The 16,536-nt window shown below is 37.0% G+C and overlaps 1 protein-coding gene across 1 annotated transcript in view; it reads right to left on the bottom strand.

Moving 5' to 3' along the window:
- Nucleotides 1–4,435: 4,435 nt before the first annotated feature.
- Nucleotides 4,436–16,536, bottom strand: part of CDK17 (cyclin dependent kinase 17) — a gene marked incomplete at both ends in the record, with an annotated part of 51,238 nt that continues 39,137 nt past the window's right edge. Inside the window, 11 exons of the mRNA XM_079549480.1 lie at nt 4,436–4,473; nt 4,694–4,771; nt 5,521–5,611; nt 6,848–6,890; nt 7,615–7,720; nt 8,021–8,118; nt 8,565–8,685; nt 9,989–10,112; nt 12,496–12,558; nt 14,298–14,392; nt 14,919–15,033. Of these exons, the coding sequence (XP_079405606.1) occupies nt 4,436–4,473; nt 4,694–4,771; nt 5,521–5,611; nt 6,848–6,890; nt 7,615–7,720; nt 8,021–8,118; nt 8,565–8,685; nt 9,989–10,112; nt 12,496–12,558; nt 14,298–14,392; nt 14,919–15,033 (972 nt within the window). The remainder of the gene's footprint in view (nt 4,474–4,693; nt 4,772–5,520; nt 5,612–6,847; nt 6,891–7,614; nt 7,721–8,020; nt 8,119–8,564; nt 8,686–9,988; nt 10,113–12,495; nt 12,559–14,297; nt 14,393–14,918; nt 15,034–16,536) is intronic.

The following is a 16,536-nucleotide window of genomic DNA, read 5'->3' as shown; positions in this document are numbered from 1 at the left end:
ACTGATTTTGGAGGATGCAGCCAGGATGAGAAATGGAGTTACTTACATCAGTAAGTCTGTGCACGTGCGTGTATCCACATCTTAAAGTTGGCTCAGAAATCACAGGACTTGAATGAGTTACAGCATTTCAGAGAGCACGTGAAAATAATGGAAAAATGTATGTATGTGCTTTTCCACTGACATCAATCTTCCTGGTTAATGAAGGAAAGGCAGCACAGGCTAGTGAACATGGAAGATTAAAAAAATCTGGAATAGCTGAACTCTAAACCCAGTCCTGCCAACAAAAACTTCCACAGCAGCCTACAACAAGAGATTGGTCTCTGCAACTAAACTGCACAGGCAAGGCCATGCATCTTCCTAGTCTATCAGACTTTCCAAAATCAAACCTGAGCTAATTAGCTAAACACCCGTACAGTGTTTCCATTCTGTTTTACAGCCCGTGCTTGTTCTCATGTCAAGCTATTAAATTAGTTGCTGGTGAGATACAAGTGCTGATCCTTGTGGGCCACAAAGCAGCAGTAGATCTCTATCAGTCCAAGCTGTGGAAGGGGGGGAAAAAGTGTAGAAAGGAAACCTAAAGTTAAATTCATAAATATCCTGCATTTGTTTCATAAAGACCCAAACATCAAAGAAGGGAAAAAATGGAACTGAAATGCATGAACAAGGTACAAAAAATAATTTAATCTCTGCCTTTCAGTGACCAGACAAAATGAACACATCCGGGACACGTTGTCCAACTAAGGTGTGATTTTTCTCAGTGTTGCCATAGGCTACAGTTCTGCATTTCCATACCCTAATTTATTTGGACTTCTTTCAAGTCTTACTTGCATTCTGGGTATTTCTTGGCTCTGTAATAGTTAGCTTGTGGATATTTACAACATGCCTTTCATATATTTTGTCCTCAATAACTGAATGTATTCTTAACCTTAATTCCATCTTAACATTGCAAAACAGAAACAGTGTGCTTTTATTGAATCGAAAAACTCACGCAAACAAGCAAGCAGCCCCAAGAATGCTACCTTGCAGCTTTTCAAATGATTTGCAGATACAAAGTACGCTGATTCTTTAATAATTGTTTATTTTAACTTTTATTGCCCAATTCAGGGATACACTCTGGCTACTTAATGCTGTGGTAAAGCAGCACAAAAATAACACAGCTGTGCTGAGATGCATGTTTCACTAGAGCATTGCCGTGCAGCTGGGTTGTTCCCTTCCATTTCTCACTCTTTCCCAGCCTGTAAATCCCCATCCTCCACCCACCCTTTCTCCCCTTCGGCCCTCACCTGCCATGAGCACACGACCTCCTACCATCTGCTTCTTTCTGGTCTCCAAAGCCACCTTCTTCCTACACACCCCTAGACGCACACCTCACCCTTTCTACCTCTGGGTAGATGGGATACAACGGGTATCTTCTACAGATGATTATTTTAGATCAGCGACAACTCGCAGGCCATTTCTCCTTAACCGATCACCCATCTTCAGGCAGAGGATGACACACCAAATCTTGACAGTCAACTACTTTTACAGAGCATCTGCCTGGCTCTCATCGTGGCTGAGGTTCTCCCCAAATGATCAGCACTTCTTGCATTCCCAGCGACAGCGGAACCAAGCCTGTAGTGCCTGATGCTGTCAGACAGAATGAATTACACCGAAACAATGTCAGAGAAGTGCCCAGTGACTTCACACTCACTCACTATTGCCCCAAACAGGCATCTGCCACACAACTGTCTCTGCCGATGCAGGAATTACGGACCACAAATAAAAAGACTCCAACAAAACTGCCTTGACCGCAGATGCCAAGTTGCATTCTTTAAAGCTACTTCCCAACGAAGCAAACCAATTCACTTGTAGGTCCTTTGAAAAATCTCTATGTATGCAGAATGCTCTAATTTTATGGAATATCTTTTCACCTGCAACAACAAACCTGAATGCCTACTTAAAATGGACACCTCCTTCTGTTAGCTGCAGCTGATCCCCTTCCAAATTTGTTAATGCACTTCATTTTACCAGTTAAACCTTTAAGTCCTTTTCTCATTAGCATCACATTATCGTTGTTCTTTTATGACCTAGAAAATATTATTGTGTTCTAGAAATGCTAAACCCCACATTTATTCACAATGAACATTTACTCTATATCTTCACTACTTCCGTAGAAAAAAAAAGCTGTTTTTCGGACACTTCTTCCTTCAACACCATCACATCTACAGCGTATCTCCTACAAAGTTAATCAGTATAAAATCTAGATCAGATCCGTATCAACTATAAAAAATATATTAACAACTATTTCAGGACAAAGGTTTCTCATTGGTGCCAAATCTGCCTCTGACACACACACACGCGACGCTCCCACTGCTATCAGCGAGACCAATCCATGTATCCCAGACACGTATCACCTCCCTAGAGCTAGGCAAGACTTACGAACCCAGGTGACATGCAGGACTTGACTGCTAGTAATTAGACTATGGACCATGATTACGGTACGATCCTGAACGGCCTCAATTGCAGGTGAGTCATGCCACCTTCACTGCCACTGCTTCTTTGTTGCAACAATTCGTAAGCAGCTCAAGTTAAACCGCTGACTCCCAAAGCACGTGGATCTAGCTGTTTCCAACAATGCCCCAGGAACTGCAAGTTCACTTAGTCTGTATTTTTAACAACACAGGGCCTTTGTTATTATAAATTTCAAAACAAAACCAAAGAATTCCACATAATATTTATACTTTCAAAAGTACAATATTAATACAGGTCGGTCAGTTAGAAATAACAGCAGTTTGTTAGGTCTACAAGATTTAACGTAAAACCGGTTTACAAATGCTGAAAAGCAGTAGTGGTCCAATAGTCACCATTACACGTGAGTTCCTCTCTTTCAGAAAATAAAAAAAATCCCAATTCAAATTTACCAGTATCGATGAAATATTAATAAAACACCCCCAAACATGCCACGATCACTATTCACAAATAAAGTTAAAATGAAATATACAAAAATTCACTTAATACTGTTAAATAACAATAAACTACAAGATTTCCTGAACAGAAATGGTAGGACCCCTGAATGTTTTACAGTGAATGTCAGGAAAAATTAAGTTACCTATGACAATTTTCATGATATACCAGCCAAAGATTTACATGACCATTTCAAAATATACCAATAAAGATTTACAGTCTCTTTAAGATGCACTAAACAAATAGGTTCAGAAAGGTGAACACAAATGCTTAAAAATACTGTAACCATCACCAAGGGTGTACTTATGATACTCACTGAGATGCATAAGCATAGTAGTAACATGTTTACTATCTCTGGTAAACAGATAACACCTAAGATCTGAAAAACTCTCTAAGTTCCCATTTTAAAAGTTTTCTAGCATAGTGAGTTCTTATCAAGTACAAACTTGCATCTTTCCAGTTGATTTCAAGTGAATAATGCACAAATGGGAGAGAAATGAGGTGGGAAAACATCACATTATTCCCATATTCTTGTAATTAGTCGTCCCGTTCCTCTGTAATAAAAGATTCAAAATTTCAAAAGTAACTCAGGGTCCAACATGTATGAATCTTTTTTTTTTTTTTTTTCTTCTTTTTTTTTTCTTCTTTTTTTTCTACTATTTGTATTCCTAAGTTAAAAACAAGGTAAAAAAAGTCATTGCTTCTGCAAGTCATTGCTCCTGCCAGGCCCAATATGCACAACAACGTGCAAATACCTTACACTGGAGTAAGCCTGACAAAATGTATCATCCAGTCTCCATGCTCTAATTCATCAATAACTAGTATAGGATCTGAGAGCAAATAACAGTTACTTTTCACTTGTTTGAATCAACTTTCACACCGTGTGCTTTTCAAAAACATAATATGCATTATAATTTTTCAACTATTTCAACACATACTTTCAATGTTAAATAAGGAATTAAGTGCCATGAACTCAGAGCGTTAAAGATGGTTCACCTATAGCCAAGCAAAGCTATGCTTACATTCCAGGAAACACTGCAGTTTACGAAATACAAAAAAACCCCGCAGCAGTAGAACATTTTATGAAGAGAAACAGATGCATTCACATATTATAAAGCCACTGCAACTTCTTCAGGCATGGAACTGTTGTGTTAACTATACAGACAGTAGTTATTTAGCAGCAATGATTCCGCAATAAATAATGCACTGTGTTTCTCAGTCCTGCACAAAAATTGCAGCTACAGTTACATCAACAGCTGTAACCTACTGGCTCTAGTGGCAGAGGAGACCTTAAAACCAACTGTACAAAAAATTGTCACACTGTGACAACAAATATAAAAACATAATCTGCAGGTTGGAAATAAAAAGACTCCACTGTGAAGAGGACAGTGTAGACAAACTGCGATTCCAAGTCCACCAAAGAGAGCACTGCCTTCAGATCCGAGTCCTTGATTGAGAGGATAGGCTTGGGCTTCACTCTGGACCGCCCTCTTTAAAAAAGCATGCTCTGCCTTCTGTTCTTCCCATGTCCTACAACAGAACATGGACCATGGTGAGAAACAAACGTTCGCACAGCAGAGTTCAGTCACTATTCTTCTGTCTTTCTGTATCAAGACAACAGCCTTTCCTTCTGCCTTGTGCAACCACTGCAGGATCTTTTTCATTTTTATTTATTTATTTTTCCTCCTACCTGCATTCATTGAACTAGCAAGCAACTTGCAAGTATGAGAAAATATTCATCTTTCCATACCTGTCTCTGGGTAAGTGGAATTTCGAAAGCCAGGGTCTTTCTGCAGCTGAATCTCTTTTAGACTGAATATTGAAACACCTAGAATGTAAGAAATAAATTAATTTATATTCAAGTGCTTTAACTGAGCAAATTCTATTCTTAATTTAGCAGCTTGTGTGAAAAAAAATCCCTTTTCTATTTGCATATTTAAGTCAATATACACTGGTCATCTGTAACAGATAAGGAGTTTTCCATTAAGTTCTTGTGAGTTAATTCTGATAGATAGCTAGGGTTCATAGAGCTGCTTGCTCAGTTCCCCACACCTCCACTCTGAGGATGAGGAAAGATAAGAAGCAAGAAAACTTGTGGACTGAGGTTAGAATTGTTTAATAAGGGAAGGAGAAGCTGAGGAAGAGAGAAAGAAAGGAGAACAAAACAAGCTATGCAAAGGCAATCACTTCCACCTCTCGTGCAGACCACTGCCTGGCCAGTTCCTTTGCAGGAGATGTTTAACTTCCCTAACAACGTTCTATGGCATGGAATATCTCCTTATTTAATTGAAGTAATCTGTCTCTCATGTCTCCTCACTTTTTACACATCTTCCCAGCCACCAATCATGGAGAAATTAAGAAACAGAAAAGGCCTCAATGCTGTGGAAACATCATTTAGCTACAGGTAAAACACTGGTGTGTTATCAGCAATGTTTCTGTGACAAATACATAAAACATAACACCATACAGGCTGCTGTAATAAAAACTAATTCCACCCCACCAAGATCCAGTACAGTAATACAGACAGCTTTCACATACTATCTCAACAATATTCTGCTACTTTACTACTCTTCTTACTTTCAGGCAAAGTGTGTATCCTTGTTCCAAGACTCCTGAAGTATGCATGTTTCATGGCCTCTTCTGCCGAAATTCTCTTCTTTGACTCATACTATTAACATAAAAGGATGTGTGTTGGTTTGCATTAAAGAATTCTTTGCATTAATCATTTGACCAAAGGAAGAGTTCAACTTGCTCAAATCTTTCCTACCAACTCATTGGGACACCTTTGTTTTCTTCACTGTTATTTCACACATGAAACACCTAGCGTATGCTGTCTACATTAGAACTGTCAACATGCATGCATGGTTGACAAAATACTTTAAAAAATAAAAATAAATTGCTATAAATGGATACAAATAATTTTTTTTTTATTTTTATATTTATAAAAAAATATGTACAACTTTTTTAGAGTTGTAACACCGATTAGGTTATATATTAAATGGTAGTGAAATGCTACTGCAAGAGATCACAAAAGTTTTCCACTTCAGATGGACTATGCTACAGCATTTTGCATAAGAAGAAACTCTAGACAACATGGTCTTATATGTGCACTGAAACTTTGTGTCTGGCACATTTGGACAAAGATGCAGACATTAAAAAAGGTGCACACAAGTAAGAACAAAGTTCAAGCAGCAACTGCAAGTGCTGTTCAACACAACATGCAAATAGATGAAGATCTGATATAGAATGGCTGCAAAACAAAGTAACCAAACTCCTAATACACTAATGCTTTTTAACACAGTGAAGCTACAGGACTTCTCCGACTATTCAAACACTTAAGAGTCAATCCTCCATCTTGCTTCCCCTTCTTTTGCTTCAGGCTTTTTTTTAATGCAGATTAAAAGATTAAAGCCACATACTATTTTACCTTTTGAGTACAGACAGTTTGAAAGATCAAAGAGTATCTTTACACCTTAGTATCTGCTTCTCTAGTGGTAAGCTAAATCTGTCTTTACAGAAACATAGCATCTGTATTCAAAAATCCTGTTCAAATGTAAGTTCAAAAGTGCTTCAGTTTTTCAGAGAATGGCTAATACAGAATTATGCAGATTTTACGTTTTTACTAACAGTAATCAGAGAAAAAATTGCCTCTGGCAAAAGCAGAAAAAAATCCCACCACCACCAAAAGCTACAACCAAAATCATCAGTTTTTAAATTCCTGCAATATACATTCCTGCCTAACACTCATTCTTCCCATGTCTGTATCCACCCCAGACTCAGCAGAATGCTTCACTTCAACTTACATCTGTCAGTGCTATGCTTGCAATACATGTTTTTTTTAAATATAATATATTAACATTCTAAACTTGCACATATATAAAGTAAAGCCACAAACACATCTTACTTGAAGGAACTTTGCTATCAATTCAATTCCTTCAGTGTCTAACCTAAAAAGAAAAATATTAAAAAACACATTACAACAGTTGTTGAACTATATTTGCAAAAGCCAATCTGCAAAGTAACTAATTTCATTAAAGGATATTAAAACTAAAATTAAATTTAAACACAAGAATGTTTTCATCTGAACAACTCCTTTGCTTGTGAAAATGTATACACACAAGTAGCAGTATCTCAAAACAAGGCTATCTGGAAAACACTGGGAACAGAAAACTCTTGAGCTCTGCATTGTGGTTTAGTAGGTCAACCCAGGTCATTTACTGGAAGGACACAATGTTAGATCTTTTTCTTCTGAGTCACTAAGAATGTGTTAGGCTTTGTTATACAGTTTATTTATAATCTCTGTGCTGTTAACAATACTGATGCAGACCCTGCAAATTCTTCATAACGTTTTAGAATGATTTCAAGAGACTGCTCAAGGAAACCTTGCCATTTTAACAATGAGCCTATTATATAGCAGAGGAGAATTTGGAAGTGCTGAGTGAATACTCCCACTATGCAGGCATTATTAACGGGATTTTATAGTTCTATAGGTCATTATGGAGCCTTGAGTGATATTTGACAAAGTAAGCACAGAGTACCAGCAGTATGCTTTGCATTAATATCTGCCCACAGTAATGCAACTGATGTATCATACTTGGAAATTTGTCCACACATTTAAAAATATTCAAAGACATTGGGATGCATATATTCTGTTAGTAAAACACAAAGTACCTTGGTGCATGGTTGATTAGGGGTTGTGGTTTGTATTTGGGAAAGTTGTAGTTTCTAAATTCATCACTGGAAGAAATGCCTGGCCATGTTTCTTGACACGGGGTTCCTGTATTTAAAAGAAGTAACAAATTAAACTTAGAAAATGAAACACACCAAACTGTAAAAGAAACCCCTTCTACATAAATAAGCACTTAATCCTGTAATCTGAACAGGAAAAGAGAAGGCAATTCTGTACAAGCTCATCTATGCACTCAACTTGATAATTTTCATCAAGAATACAGTCATTCACCTTAAATACAATGGAACGTAGAATACCATTTTTTTACAGATGTACAGTTCTCACAGAAAGAGCATTTAGAAGAATAAACTTACAGCCCTGACAGTATTGCTAGAAATACATATTTACCCAGAAGCCTGAAAATTAAGTGCAGTTCGTCTTCAACAGTCGAACCTGGGAAGAGAGGCCTTCCTGATGCCATTTCAAAAAATATGCATCCAACACCCCTTTACAGAAACACAAACGAAGATAAATCAGAAAAAAACAGCAATTTTAGGTTTTTAAAGTCTTACATCTTAAATATAAGCAAATTATTAACTAACCATACATTGCTATTAAAAATATAGTTTTGAAAGAAGAGATACATGAACAAAAGAACTGCCAAAGACCACATATACCTTCAGATGTCAAGTTAGTCAATTGTGTTGTAGCTCACAGTAAACACCATGCATTATGTGTGATTTTTTTTCCCTATAGATGTCAGCCTGATGCATGTTAACTGGAAGTAATAAAAAGTTATTCAGCATTCAGAATTTCTCTGAAACCTAACTTGGTTGTAGGCTTCTAAAATTCAAAGAATTAGTATTTGAATGCTACTATACAGTAATGAAGAGTTGGCATCTTTTCAGCTGGAGTGAGAAGAAAACTTGAAACTTGACAAAATTGCACAAACCACATGTCAATTTGAGTTGAATACTCTGAAGATCCGAGGAGAACATCAGGTGGTCTGTACCATAACGTGACAACTTCGTTGGAATAGGTCTTCGTAGGAACAGATTTCGCTCTAGCCAATCCTTGATAAAAAAGAAAATAAGGGGTAATGTGCTGCTTTTATGCAATGCTGCTTTGCTTAAATCTTATTCCGTGTGGAATTAACAAAGGATTTTTATGAGAAATCAACCTTAACATACTCGTTAAATACCTTCCGAATTATATACAATTAAAGAGTCCTAATTTCTGTCATTTGTCTCCCACTGTGTGCATTAACATAATGGGAAGTGTTTTTAAGCATAGAAGGTAAGTAAGCAGATCAAAACCTGCACTAATTCTATACATTACATCAAAACAACAAAGCATTATATCAACACAGTATCATCCCTCATGATCTGTGAAACCCCTTGTAGCACACAACTTTTTAAGGACTTTCCTGACATAAAAAATAAAACTGTGAAGGTCATGCTCTACTGCAAGCGCTCACTGGAAATCCCAAAAGAACTTGGTGTCCTACTCAAGTGATAGAGCAACATCTAACAATACTGTAAAAAGACAGAGCTTTTCTCTTGCTCACTTTGGTTACTTCTATGCTTTGGATCTACCATGGAACATGATGAAAAAGAACTTGAGCTCCAACTTAAGAATGTGACTAAGTGCCAATTTCAAAGCAGTAAAACTAATTTCAAACCTCAAGCAGCAGTCTGATCTATAAGTACATTTTCTAATACCCTGCAGAAGTCTGACTTTCACTTTTCGAGAACACACGAATTTACTACAGACTTGATGTTCTGTTTTTTCTTTGTGAGTGCAATTGCACACTCTTCTCTCCTTTGCCTCGTTCAAATGAATTCCAGCAACCACGATGACTGTTTCCACTAACTTATTCAAAGGAAAGACAGGAACTAAAACAACAGTTTGTGGAATATCTGTATTCACGACTGAAGTAATAAACAGACTACGTACCAACTTCTAAAGAACAGTAAAACTGACGGAGTCTTGGGTAGCAACCACATACATCAATGCTGATCTCACAGCTACAGTTCAGAAGCTACTACAAGGAACACAGTGCAGCTACTTTACATCACAAACAGCAAATTTCTTCCCTACTGATTCTGACAAGGGAACATGCCTTTTTCTGGATTCTGAGATACAGCAACAGTAATAAGGACAAGGTCCTGAATCCCAGCCTTCTAAACTGACAGGGATGTACAAAGAAGATTAATTAATACACTTCCTAGTTTATATTCCCAGCGTTCACAGTGCAAATGTGCAAATACACATTCCCAGTTTCAAAAGATTCCAAAGTTCTATATAGTTTACATTCAGTATTTTCCCAATGCTAAACAAAGAGAATATTTATTCCAGAAGAATTCCAGTCCATACCGAAGTCTGCTAGCTTCAGTTCTCCTTTCTCGTTAATTAATAGATTTTGTGGCTTCAGATCTCGATGTAGCACCTTTCTCCTATGACAGTATGCCAAACCACGAAGAATTTGGTACAAAAATAGCTACAAAAGAGAACGTTTAAATAAGTAAGACCATAAACATTAATCTTCAGATTACATTAACTATAGAAGTCTACTTGGGCACTGCAGAGTTAAGTCGCTGTACTGTAAGCAAGACAAAAATACTTCACAAGAAGTGAATTAACTTTCCATACGAGCACACTCTTGAGTATCAGATTTAAAATCCCTTTATGCTAATGTACTGCTTTTCCACGATACTTTACAACAAAGATTTTGTGAGATTTGTTCTGCATAAGAGAACCACAGGGCTATTTATTTTTTTAAGCATTTACCAATGCTGTTTCCCACACTAATGTCTTTAAAGGTAACCGCCTCTGACTATACTCAAGTTACTTTCTGCCACAGGATCCCTTATTAAAATGCAGCTCAGCACTCTTTCCATCCAACTGTGCAACACTGTGTAAAGAATATTTTGGCAGGCTACTGGAAAAATACAACAGGATTCACAAGCTCATGAAATGCAGAAAAATGAAGATTACCAACACAACCCCACTGCCTCTGGCATTTATATTCATCCCCTCACCTTGATACACACAGGTTTGTTTTGGTCCTTTGCAAAAGCCAGCCAGCCAGGCAACTCCAGTCATACATATTAATGCTGCATATATGTAAACTTAGAAGTACTAAGGGATGAAGAAAGGTTTAGCAGTGGTAGCCAAAGCAGTTTACTTTATCATTACAGTTTCTGTAGGTATAAAAAGTCTGAATTTGAACATGAGACTTTTGGGTAGCTTTTGCCAGCATCAATTATTATATGACCATTTCCTAACATTTCAGCTTATTTTTGTACCAGGTAACACTAACAATTATTTTTTCTCTAAGCTGGACAAATACACAGCAGGTGTAGTTTACATGCATCTGTTCTCAGTTTGCTTACCTCAGATTTATCTACATGAGAAAAAATGAAATCTGTAGTGATTTGTAGGATTTCTCTTCCTTTTTTTGAAGAGAAGAGAAATCAAACACCTTTGTTCAACCTACTTAAGCCTATATTGTTACAAGGGTAGCCACTTCCACGTAGTATTACCAGACCTGCGGTAGGCATCGATAGCCATTCCTAGTGTGCACTGAGACAGCAAGGGCTGGTCAAGAAATGCAGATTATTTTACAGAAATTGTGGATCTTCCTGACAGTTGGCATGGATTTTTCTTTAAATTCCCAGGAAAATACATACAAGCTCATGATTTTGTTTCAAACAGCAGTATCTGCTGAGACCTAACCAGTGACCAGTGTCTAAGCTAAACCCCATATGCAATTCAACAGAGTACAGATTTCTCAACATGCATCTAAGCCAAAAACCAGGATGACAACTCTACTGGTAAGTAAAAGAAATCCATCACTTCTCATTATTTGGAATATTGAAATTTGTGCTGTGTACTGCTGTCTAAGAATAAAAGTAGCTTTCCCATCTCATCTGTGAACTCATGGTTCTGTTCAGTAGGATTCACAGATTACAATCAATATTTCTCAAGAGGCATGAAAGACTTTCTCAGGTATGCTTATTATACAAGTAATAACCCTTATATGAATTACATACAGCTTAATTAAGCTGCTTTGAAGGTACAGTACAGCAGAGGTTGCAAGACAGGAAGTCAATACTGTGTTAATCCAGCCTTCACTGAAATTTAATTGATTTCAAGTTAGTATTTTCCTCTCTTTGGAATCTTGCTCATAAAGCTGTAGTATTAAAAAACATAAACAGATATCCTAGATTTCCAAATGACAGACTGCTTTTAGAAGAGACATTTGAAACTGTGTCAGTCTCACCAGGCCAGATTTGGAACTGAGTCATGGGACCCAGCCACAGCTACAGTTAAAAGTGACCGTCAATTAAATCTTAAAATAAAATAATTTGTTTTATTACTAATGGAGAGGAGAATTTATTGCTAAATACAAATTAAAGCATCTTTCTTGTGTTACAGACAGTAACACAAGGAATCTAAACCCACAATCATGACTGAGGTCACATTTTCCTTGCTGAGTACACAGACTTTGAGGACCAAAATAAGGACTTACCTCAATGAGTACACAATAATGGAAAGATGTCAGTACAGTTATAGATATATTAATTTTAAGAAAATTTTTGTTTTAAATATGTAATGTCAGAGAGAATGAAATCCTATATAAAGTTATATAAATTCTTTTTATTGCTTTAAGCACTTAAAGGTTATCAAAAGCAAAAAGAAAGACTCCATTTGATTAAATGTAGTTGAGTCAGGTCCAATAGTCAAAATAATGGTGGTTTTTGGTTTTTTTTTTTTTTTTGAAAGCTCTAAATCTCAAATCTTACATCTCCTGATTATTAAGTTATCCAAAATTCTTCAGTCAGAACAGAGAAACTTGGAACGCTCACTAGAATACTCACCTTTACATTGTGCATACTCATGATATTACCACAGTCATCCATGTACTGCTTCAGATCCTTGTCCTGTCAAAAGATCATTACTTTTCAGTAAAATTATGGACAACATAATGTGAGCATTATTTTTTATTACAAGAAATCATTCATCAGAAAACTTGAATTTTTTGAAGTTCAGTATTTGGTAAAAAAAAAAAACCAAAAACCAAAAACCAAAGAACAAAACAGAACAAAAAAACAACCCAAACCAAACAAAAAAACAAAACAACAACCAAACCACAGAAGTCTGAACATGGAGAAAACTGTCTTTTCCAGAGGGCAAAACCACCCAAGCTTTCCATCAAGTTGCATTATCCTACACAATGTTAGTTGTTATTTCTTTACCTTCCACCCAGTGAGTGTCACAATTCGTTTTTTGGTGGTTTTTTTTTTTCTTTTAAGTGAAACTGCTACATTCTCCACTTACACTGGAAGTAAGCTTTTTTCAATCCTCTTACAATGCTTACATATATATATAATGTTACATCAAAATATCATTAAAACTGATTAAAACTTTCAGTGAGAAAGCAAAAAGTATACAATGGAAAAGTAAACTGTGAAGTGAGAGATGTAACTGTGGATATTTGCTTTAGAAGAGTGCTACAGAAAGATGGAATGCGAAATTGTTTACTCCAAAGTATGGTTTTTTCCTAATTATAGAATAACAGAATATCCTGACTTGAAAGGGACCCAAAAGGTTCACTGAATCCACACAGGACCACTCAAAATTCAAACCCTATGTCAAGAAGTGTTTGGACAACTCACTCTGAACTCCATCAGGTCTGTGACCACTGCTGCGATCACTGCCCTGGGGAGCCTACTCCAGTGTCTGATCATCCTCTGGTGAAGAGCCTTTTCCTGAAATACAGCCTTACTCTCACTGACTCAGCTCCATGGTGTCTCCTTGGGTCCTGTTGCTGTCACTAGAAAGCAGAGCTCAGAGCTGTCCCCTCCACCCACCTTGTGAGGAGCTGTAGGCTGCCATAAAGGCCTCCCCTCAGCTCCTCTTCTCTGGGCTCAACAAACCAAGGAACCTAACCTGCTCCCCATTTGCACTGCCCTCTAGACCTTTCACCACCTTTTACCTCCTCTGGAGGCTCTCTGATAGCTTTATGTCCTTCTTATAAGCGTGGTGCCCAAACCTGCACCAGTACTTGAGGTCTGCCTGGCTGACAGTGCTGTGCCTGGTGCACCCAGAATACTGTTGGCCCTTTCAGCTGCCAGGGCACCCTGCTGAACCTTCATGTTCAACCACAGCCCACATAACCCCCTTCTGCAGGGTTGCTCTCCAGCCTTTCATCCCTCACCCTGTAAATGTATTCAGGGTTGTTCCATCCCAGGTACAGAATCCAGCACTTGCTCTTGTTAATCTTCATGAGTTGGTGATTGTCCAACACTTTAATTTGTCAACATCTCTCTGTATGGCCTCTTTACCCTCAAGGGTGTCAAAAGCTCCACCTAATTTAGTATCATCTATCTTAAGAGACTAAGACCATTTGCAAAAGTTGTGAAAAAATCCCTGTGAGATAACAGCATAATTATCCTTTAATAGTTACTGAATTTGGTATGAGTTGGTATGAATCAGAATAGTATCTGCCAATTTACAGTGCTCTGAGAACTGAACACAGCTGTATAATTTTCAGTCTAGTAAGTCTATATGCAGGATAAAAATAGAGTATTAAAAAAAATAATTTTCTGTGTTTGTGTTGCTCAATATTTTTAAGGAAATAAATGGAATATAAAACTCACTAGTTGTTTTAAAAGCTTACCAGATATTCGAAAACAAGAGTCAAAGACTTGTCTGTGTGAACAATGTCATGTAATGTAACGATGTTTGCATGCTTCAGGTCTTTTAATAATGACACTGCAAAGAAGAATTTGAAATATAAAGCAGATTAATACAAAAGATGCAGTAAATGCATTTCTAGTAAGTTCACACGTAAGTTAATTTTTCAAAAAAAATTAAAAAGCTATTTTTGAGACCATAACATTTATATAGAATTAAGTTAATCCAAGTAAAGGAAATGTACTTAATCAAAATATCAGGCACATCTAGGTAAAAAACAAAATAAAATTATTTCCTATACAGTACTGTTTGAGCAGAAGCAGTCATTTCATACAATGTATTCAGAATCCCTGCAAATGACAGTATTAGTCTAATTCAGTATAAATTCATCCATTTATAATATTATGCTTGAAAACACAAACATCTCCCATATTGTTTGAAACATTAACTCTTAACATGGCTAAGATTAAAATTTTCCTCATCAAAACAAGTATCAGTTTTTTAATGTCCCATATAGATGATATATTTCCAAGCCCTAACAATGCTTAAGTCAAAAAGAAAGCTGGAAGTATCTGATATTCTAAAGAGTAATGGAAGTTATCACCTTCTCTTATGGCTGTACAAGGTGCTCCCTCTTCGTGTTCCAAGCGAATTTCTTTCAGAGCCACCAGGTTCTCTGTCAATTTACTTCTCCCCTTATAAACTGTTGCATAAGTACCCTACAAAATGGAAAAAGAAGTTGCTTCTTCATCGAAAGATCAAAAAGAAAAGAAACTTCCATCTAAGTTTGAAATAGCTTTCATTTGGCCTAAGACTAGCTTTTCCTTTTTTTTTTCTTTCTTTCTTTTTTTTTTTTTTTTAATAGAGGTTAAACTAGAAAAATATTTTGTAAACATCTGAACACACAGAAGACAACAAGGGATGCACATGCTTACTAACTCTGAAATTACACAAATAGATGTACACCATATACCTATCAAAGAAGTTTGATCAACTTGTATTAAGTTCACTGCTGTTATGATTTATCACCTTAAGCAGCCAGAATTATGATTCTGCAGCTCTGAGTTTATAGTCAGGAGGGAGACTGATGTTTTACACAGTTTGACAGTGATAGCATAAGGAGTAATGGCCTTAAACTAAAAGGTGGTAGCTTGAGATGAGAAATAAGGAAGAAATTCCTTAGTCACAGGGTTGTGAGGCACTGGAACAGAGAAAAGGTTGCACAGAGAAGCTGTGGATGCCCCATCCCTGGAGATGTTCCAAGGCCACACTGAATGGGGCCCTAGGCAACCTGTTCTGGTGTCTGATTTAGTTGGTTGGCAACACTGTCCAGAGGAGCTGGAACTAGATGGTGTTTACGATCTCTTCCAGCACAAGCCATTCTATGAGTCTATGATTAGAACTATCTCAGGTATGGCTATACTGTGCTTCAGTGAAGTTTCCAATGGCAGCTGACAAATTCTACCACTATTTTTAGAAAAACATAATTCCTTCTGGTCACCGTTTTTTGTCTTTGCTATGTGTTTTACATGAGAATGTTTTGGGAAGAGAACAAGTCAAAGTTTTGTTTTTGCTGACATCCTGAACGTGAATATCATGAAGTTCATCTTTTTCAGTTTTTGCAGACACTAAAAGACTCAAACACAACAAGAAATTCCAACAAAACAGTGAGTAAGCATAACTAACATCATGAATTGCAAGAGGAAGAAACAAGTTAGGGAAAGTGCCCTACATTTCCACAGATACATCCTGTACTTTCCATTACACTTGGTAACACGAGTGGGATAAAATGCACAATTAGGACTTGATAGCTACTAGATTAATAATTCTCCAAAGCTGGACAGCATTATGCCTAGGGAGGCACCTAACAAGTATTAGAGAAAAAATGGGGAATGAGAATGCTGCAAATGGAGGACTAACTGCAATATTCACACTATGGTTACTCCTGCAACATTCTGTGCGTCCCATCTGTATCCTTTTTTGATACTACTGGTCACTCTCAAACTGGTCCCTCCAGAATTCTATATTTTCTCTGAAAATCACTGGCTGGTTGGAGTAGAGCTAAGCTGCCATATTACTGCCCTCCCAAAAGGCAAATAAAACTCAGTATTACTTAAATCTTGCCCTTTTCCAACTCAGTGATGTTTTTCCTCCTTTTTTTATTATTATATATACACAGAACATTTCTGTGATAGTGGTGCTTGTATGCAATGTCAAATGTT

The sequence above is a fragment of the Tetrao urogallus genome (genome assembly GCF_951394365.1).
Source record: "Tetrao urogallus genome assembly, chromosome: 1".
NCBI lineage: Eukaryota > Metazoa > Chordata > Aves > Galliformes > Phasianidae > Tetrao > Tetrao urogallus.
The sequence above is the reverse complement of the archived record's forward strand: the minus strand, read 5'-3'. Positions and strand labels throughout refer to the sequence as shown.